We start from the raw sequence: 8,236 nt of genomic DNA on the forward strand, positions 1-8,236 counted from the left end.
GGTGGGTAGGTGGAGGAACATCCTCATAAAAGCAGGGAGAGGGAGGATGGGATAGAGGGTTTCCGGGGTGGGGGGACCATGAAAGGGTATAACATGTACAATATAGATAAAGAAAATATCCAAAATAATTACTCATACCCAAATAAAAAGAAATTACAAAAAATAAAAATCAAAGAAGCTTACATTATTTATCATGAGATGTCTACGTGAGGGACTGTCCAACTAGTATAGTGCTGATTTATTAAAACTCCTTTGAAATATGCAAGTGAATGTATTACAGGAAGCCCCAATAGCAGCAAGTGTCTGTATAGGTTTTCAAAAGACACTTAGTCAGAGTTATTCTTCTCCATATTTCTTGGTCTACTTTCTCTCTTACACACACCCAAATCGAACTCTTCATGTTCCATTATAGCCTTTCATCCTTTATAAGACTGTATTCTACCTCCTCATTTTTCATCATGCCATGACTCTTACAAATTCCTGAATTTGAAGGTTATTTCAATATAATTATTTATTAGGCTAATAAATGATATGTAATTGTCAATTAGCCAATATAAATTTCACAGTAGAAATTATGGATATGTGCTTGTCCTAGACAACCCTAAGGTCTCTAAGCAATTAATGACCAGTTATTCTTTCTTTTTGTCCTATTTCCACATATATCCCTTTTGAGTACTGGTAATTTCATTTGAAAAATAAAGTGCAATGATATCTTATTTCTCACACGTTTAAGTATATGTCCTTTGTGCCTGAGACAATATTGTTGCAAGTTTGAATATCAATAAATGTTTAGAACATACAATTCTTAGATTTATAATCAGAATTTTTACTTTTCATCACTGAAAATCAAAACTAAATCCCTAGTTTTTTATTATACCTAGAGCAGACATGTGTTGGAGCTATGTATTTATTAATGATTGCTAAATCCATATCTTTGCTTGTATGTCCAGGATTACTTAATTACAAATGAAATTCTCTAGATACTATCAATGTATATTAGATCTGTGATAAGAATTCATGAGTATATCAGAAAACAAGTCATGATCTTCCTGAAAACAAGTGGATATGGGAATAACCCCAGGATTCAGGTGGGAAAGACCAGTTTCTGTTAATAAATTCGTCATTTATAAATGTCCTGGGTCCAACATGGGAAAAGTTGTAATGAAGCAACTTCCTGGGAAATTACAGAATCTGAATGACACATTGCCAGTTTTCTAGAAGGACTTAGTGTCAGAATAATTTTGCAGAAGTGAAATAGTAGGGAGGAAAGTACTCTGTAGAAACTCACATAATGAGTCCCTTGTTCTACCCTGGAGCGCCCCAATTCACATCTGATGACAAACTCAATTCAGAACTTAGATTCTCCCGGAAGGAAACATGGAAACCCTTCCCTAACTTCTGCCCAGGTACTCATTAACATCTAACAAACTCCTAGACATCATCAGTAAACATCAGAAAGGAATGGAGATTTGCTCTGGGGATAAATGATATTCCTTCATTGGAGGTATCCCAAAGACACCATGCAGACAAATGTGCGGATGCCACAGATGATACAATAATAAACTCTCTGAAGGATGTCATGTCCCGGTGCCCTATTATTTTATGAGCCTGGAAACTAGGACTTTGTTGGGTTATCTTTACAGCATTGCGTGGAGAATAAGAAACCATTCCGAATTTCATTGCATTCTTTCTCAGGCAAAGAGTGACACAGAGAAGTTCCTCAATTCGGGCACTAGGAAATATGCTTCTATAGGAGCTGTGCTCTGCAGCTGGCCTTCAGATGAGCATCTTCATCCTGACTGAGTCTCAGAAGGTGGGATTCTTCCAACCATAGACTTCTACTTAAAATTCTTTCCTCTTTTCTTCAGTGAAAATTGTCTTCTGAAGCCAACATGAAACATTATTTCTTTCTGAAGTCTGCAGGTTAACTTGAATAGGTTAATATTTTGCTTTCATGTCAAAGAAATGTCTGTGTCCTAGATTAGTACTCAGGAGAAAACAGCATTTAGTGTAACATATGCATGTAAGATAATGAATTATACCTGGTGGATGGAGGCCCTCCTGCTCCTATAGAAAACATATAAACAAGTAAAGTGCAGACTAAGCATCAGCTTGCAAAGGGTATTGGGATTATATTATATTGTATTATATTATATTATATTATATTACTGCAAAGGGATTGTGTTAATAATTTTGGAGGGAATCTGCAGATGATGCAGGTAAGATTCTGGCACCTCACATTTAGAACAAAAATTATGATCAGTAAAATTAAGATTAAATGGAACTTGTTAGCAAGTTTTTTTTTTTTTTCATATGGAGGACATATATGTAAGCCTGTGTTCATCTGTGTCATTACAACACAGGTGGCTTTATCAGAAGTATTTGGTGTTTTTTTTTTTTAATTTTGAGGATGAATAGTATAAAATTTTCACAAAAGCCAACAACTTAATTTTCTACAACTGAATTCAGTTACACAACTTTATTATTGAGTGCAATATCATATTGTTCCCATACATACTATTTTTAATATGTTACTATAATACACAAAATTCAATTAATTATTTTTATGTTGCATTTATATATTCTTTTATTTGTTATTGATTTAGTTACATCCCAATTGAAGCGTTTCCTCCCTCCTAATTGTATTGAATTCTGATGATGGAATCACAGACTCATAGTAGACTCTTTACTGTCTGTATTCATATGCAAAGACCTTGGTGTGGCAAAATGTGTGTTATTGTGCTCTTGACCTACTGAACCAATAAAGATGTAGTTGCAATACAAAATTTACATTGAGGCAGGAGTAATAAAATCAGTATAAAATTTTATTTGAGTTATTATACATTCATTGTTTTTCAGGCAATTTGCCTGTAGTGTGATAGAATAGTGTCTCACTTATCAAGTGAAGAAATTGTGTCAAATCAATTGGTAAGTGTGGACAATAAAACAGAGACCCGAGGAGAGTAGTGTCCGACCTAATCATCACTCCAGGGTCCTGTAAAGCCCTCTCCATGTCTGCTCATGGTAAATCCGTGAAAACCACTGAGGAAGTGGCTCTCCAGATCCTCTTGCTTTGCCAGTTTGGGGTTGGAACTGTGGCCAATGTCTTTCTGTTTGTCCATAATTTCTCTCCAGTCTTGACTGGTTCTAAACAGAGGCCCAGACAGGTGATTTTAAGCCACATGGCTGTGGCCAATGCCTTGACTCTATTCCTCACTATATTTCCAAACAACATGAGTGCTTTTGCTCCCAAAACTCCTCCAAATGAACTCAAATGTAAATTAGATTTCTTCAGTCACATGGTGGCAAGAAGCAAAAATTTGTGTTCCACCTGTGTCCTGAGTATCCATCAGTTTGTCACTCTTGTTCCTGTTAATAGAGGTAAAGGTAAACTTATACTCAGAGCAAGTGTCCCAAATTTGTGGAATTATTCCTGCTACAGTTGTTGGTTTTACAGTGTCTTAAGTAACATCCACATTCCAATTAAGGTCACTGGTCCACAGATAACAGACAATAACACTGACTCTAAAAGCAACTTGTTCTGTTCCACTTCTGGATTCATTGTAGGCATGGTCTTCTTGCAGTTTTCCCATGATGCCACATTCATGAGCATCATGGTCTGGACCAGTGTCTCCATGGTACTTCTCCTCCATAGACATCGCCAGCGAATGCAGCACATCCTCACTCCCAATCAGGATGCCAGAGGCCAAGCTGAGACCAGAGCAACCCATACTATCCTGATGCTGGTGGTCACATTTGTTAGCTTTTATCTTCTAAATTGTATTTGTATCATCTTTCATGCCTTTTCTATACATTCTCGTCTCTTCATAAGGCTTGTCAGTGAGGTTCTGGCTGCAGTCTTCCCCAGTATCTGCCCCTTACTGTTGATCTTCAGAGATCCTAAAGATCCTTGTTCTGTGCTCTTCAAATGTTGAAAATAAGAGCCCATAAAAACTGCCAAATACAGAAGACACCTTCACTAATACCATTAAGTACTTTATTCCATAAATATGTTTTCAACATTTTGTATGAATAAGGTGTGGTGCTCACTGCTGTAATTTTAAAAGACTAAGGCTATACTCATTTGTTGATGTGAAATGATTTCTGGTTGGAATCTTACTGACATGGTAAGTGAGTTATTCACCATTCTCTGTTTTCCTGTATATAACTGCATTCTGCTGCAGGCTGGACTGAAACTGATGCAACCAATTTTCACTAAACAGTTAAATGTGTTAAATGGTCCTGATCAAACTGATACTCTCGCTCCATCTTAGTTGATACTTCAAACTTCGGACAAGAACAGAATCCCTCTCTATATTTCTCTATCTGAACAAACAAGGATGCATTGCTCTAATTAAATATTTTCAAGGATGAACATTTTGTATATAGTAAATATATTGCATGTTATTCCACTTTAGTTAGGAGATATATGCTTTGTACCTTGGGCCCTAAGGAGGTGAGAGTCAAGCACTGAACAACATAACTTTGTGCTCTCTAGAGCAGTACAATCTGCTGATCACATCAAGAGTAAATAGGAAAAGAGGCATAGACAGCTCCTGCTCAGAAGCCTTAAGAGATTTAAAGTCTCAGGACCAGGGAGGAATCCAGGATCCACACTGGAGATCTTCTCCTGAAAGACCTTGGTAAAGACTTGACTCTGAGCCATGGTGAAATTGTTTTTCCAATCATCACAAACACCTACGAATCAGACAGGAGACAAGAGATATCAGAACAACGAGGAAGCAAAGTTGTCATTCCATCTGTCAGTGGCTTTCTCAATCGCAAAATTATTTTCTCAGAAGATTAAAATCAAGCATCTAATATTTTCAGCTACCTGAGAATGACCAAGGCTAGAAAGACCACAAGATAAATACCAGGGGTGGTTATAGCTGTCAGTGTGATGAAACTTATAATCTGACTTGTGGTACTTACTTCTGTGAACAAAGAATATTTTAGCATTCATTTTTTTTTGTTCATATGTATTGGGTATGTATGTATTTGTGGGGATTCCCTCCTCTTAAGGAGAATAGGTGTCATACCCCTAGAGCTGGAGTTACAAACTGATGTAAGCCTACAAAGATAGTTTCTCAGAATCGAGCTCTGATCCAATGTAAATATGGCCAGGCTTCCAACCTGCTGAGCCATCTCTTGAGGCCCACACTGAAAAATTTATCCAACACACTTAACTATTCACTTACAATTTGGGGGAGTAGGAAATTATCAATATCAGGTATATTGAAAGAGCTTGAAATAATAGAATATGAACCAACAGTTTGTATGTTCTATATTGAGGATAGATTTGCACTGAGTTATGAAATTAATACCGAGACTCTTCATGTACTGACAATCCCACAGCACCAAGCCTTGATCATAACACTGGCCATAATAAGAATCAGCAAGACAGCTCAGCAGCTAAAGCACTCACAACTTAGAAATGATTATCCCAGGTCCTACCTAGTGGAGAGAACAAACTCCTACAATTGTCCTCTCCCTTCCTCAAATCTGTGCTTGAACATGTCCACACAATGAAAAGAAAAAAAGTGTATTTTCTAAGTTCACTTTATTCAGTTCAGTGTATCCTATAACACTGATCTCTGCCTGTTAATCTGTATATACCCTTATCTCTAAGCATTATTTTGGTGTACGTTATTGGACTGTATTATCTACTACCCTTCCAACAGTTTTTTTCAGCACAATATTTCCAACCAACACTCAGTAGTAAAGAATAGTTAGAGAGGAAAAGGAGTGTAGACCTCTGATGTTGGTTTTGGTAAGTCCAAAATCTATCATCATGATATATCTAACCAGAAGTCAAACAAGACAGCCAAACAATAATTCATTAATAGCAAATTCAGGAACAGGTACAGCAGCAAAGGGGACTGACAGCAGCAGGCAAAGCAGGAGCCACCACAGGCCATCTTGGGGATCTCACACAAATACCTTCTCAAGACCCCCAAGAATTCCAAACTAAAACTGTCTGCAGCTGGAAAAAATCATACCCCTCCTAAAGCATGAGACACTCATAATTATTCGTTGTGGACAATTGGAAACAGCCCCATATCCCATATCAGGGATTAAAACAAAAACATATTCATGTAACATAACTGGGTTTTTGACAAAATGAAAATTATCACATCAATCAAAATAAAGAACAAATACTGAAATGTTAAGAAAATTCAAAGGAGGCATGAATTATAATGAGATAACTTTGCAAAGGGCAGAAATTAGCAGGTAAAATTTCAAGAAAACATGCATAAATAAATAAATAAATAGATAGATAAACAAACAAACAAACAAACAAATAAACGCATGGCCTTTCTATGTTCCATCTAAAGTTCCACACACCAGTCTGCAATCTCTGATCTATTCTCCTCTCACTGGCCCATAGTTCTGCCTGCCTTCCAGGATGCTGAATCCTGCATGGTCATGAGGGTGATGGTGGGACATGATCGCAACTCTGGGATGGAGCCAGTAGGACATAGGACTCCACAAGTGTTGACAGTTATCAGGAAATATGATACTTGACAAGTTTATTGTGGAATGTCCTTTCTGGGAAGGTTAATACCTCTTAGGATGGGAGGGTATGTTTATGCCTTAGCAAAAACTATAAATGCTGTGGCTTTCACAGCAGCCCTTAATGATATAGAAAAGAACACTGAATACATGAATTTAAAAATATATAAACAGGATTTCTCAACTATTCAAAAAATAAAGATGTAATATGAGTTACAAGAGGGGTTTCATGTACCAAAAAAAGTACAGAAGCAGTTGCACTATGAGCAAGCTTGTCAGAAAGATGCAAAGGCAGGAAGACACAAAAGCAAGCAGGTTTCTGAGTTCAAGGACATCCTGGAACAGAGGAAATTTAGACCCAGCATGAGGGAGTAGTGATCTCATAGCTTATTGTATGTTCTTACAAAGCAAGCAGATTTCTGAGTTTGTTTGCCATGTTAAGAAAAATGTGCTTGCTGTCTTTTCTTAGCGGTTAAGGGGCTAAGTTCAAAATTTGTGATGTAATCAAAAGAGTATGTGGGGTGCATGATTGCATTGACATGAAAATAAAAGAATGGACTATTGTATGTTAGAGGTTATCTCTCTGGTCATCTTCAGAAAGCTGTCTTAGCAGAACACAAGGCTATCAGCTTGTACCCCAGAACTGACTTCAAGCCATTCTTTTTGTTGCTCCCAAACACCACTTCCTCAGAACCGCCCTCTAAGCTAAGGCTGGTCCTTGTCACCAGGAGGCCTACTGACATCCAGAACAACCAAGAACAACTCACTCTCCTATTTCCCATGTGCTGAACTCTATTACTCCCAGAAGCTGTGAGGTCTGCCCAATTCTCTCCATTCTTTTTATGCCCTATCTTCCTGTCCACACTTCTACATGCAATTGAGAACCTGCACTCCACACCCTTGTCCACAGCTCTGCATGCCTCCTGGTAGACCTGTTACCAAGTGGTACAATCAGTCCCAGAGGCCTACTGTGACCTTTTATGGCTAGGACAGCTAATACCAGAGACAACAAGATGGCTAAAGGATGAGCTAAAATATGATAAGGAAAAGCCAGTGAAATATGGCACCACAGGTAATCAGCTATCTTACTCTAGCAAGCATTAGGTACCCTGACACACCTGAAGAGCAAGAAAATGACCTTACATCTCATCGTATGAAGAAGATAGAGGCCTTTGATGAGGAAATAAGTAAATATCTTTTTAAAATACAGGAAGACAGGATCAAACAGGCATTTAAAAAGGAAACAAATAAATATGAAAGAATACAGGAAAATGCAACCAAACAGGTGAAGGAAATGAATAAAACTGTTCAGGACCTGAAAATGGAAATAAATGTAATACAGAAAACAAAAAAAGGAGCCAACCCTGGAGAAAGAAAACCTAGAGAAGAGAATTACAAGCCACAAGCATCATCAACAGACTACAAGAGAAAGAAGAGAGAAGCTCAGCCATCAGAGATACAATAGAAAAATTGCTGTATCGGTCAAAGAAAGTGTCAAATAAATTGATTCTAATACAACACACTCAGAAAATTTGGGACACTAGGAGAAGACAAAAACTAAGAATGGTAGAAATAAAGGGAGAATAATGCCAGCTCAAAGGCACAGAAAATATACTCAACAAAATCATAGAACAAAACATCCCTAACCTAAAGAAAGATATAACTATAAAACTACAAGAACCAAAATAGATTTGATGACAAAGAAAATCCTGCCACCATATAA

At 37.4% G+C, this 8,236-nt stretch overlaps 1 protein-coding gene across 1 annotated transcript; it reads left to right on the forward strand.

The window, feature by feature from the left end:
• The first annotated feature begins 3,011 nt into the window (after positions 1-3,011).
• On the forward strand, positions 3,012-3,935 carry Vmn1r137 (vomeronasal 1 receptor 137). The gene has a single exon (NM_001166849.1). The coding sequence runs from the start codon at positions 3,012-3,014 to the stop codon at positions 3,933-3,935; it is 924 nt and encodes a 307-aa protein (NP_001160321.1).
• Positions 3,936-8,236: the final 4,301 nt, after the last annotated feature.

Source organism: Mus musculus, chromosome 7 (genome assembly GCF_000001635.26).
Source record: "Mus musculus strain C57BL/6J chromosome 7, GRCm38.p6 C57BL/6J".
In the NCBI taxonomy this organism is placed as follows: Eukaryota; Metazoa; Chordata; class Mammalia; order Rodentia; family Muridae; genus Mus; species Mus musculus.

Bases quoted from the DNA above. Each gene is read 5' to 3' on its own strand.
- Vmn1r137 (NM_001166849.1), top strand. From the start codon at position 3,012: ATGTCTGCTCATGGTAAATCCGTGAAAACCACTGAGGAAGTGGCTCTC.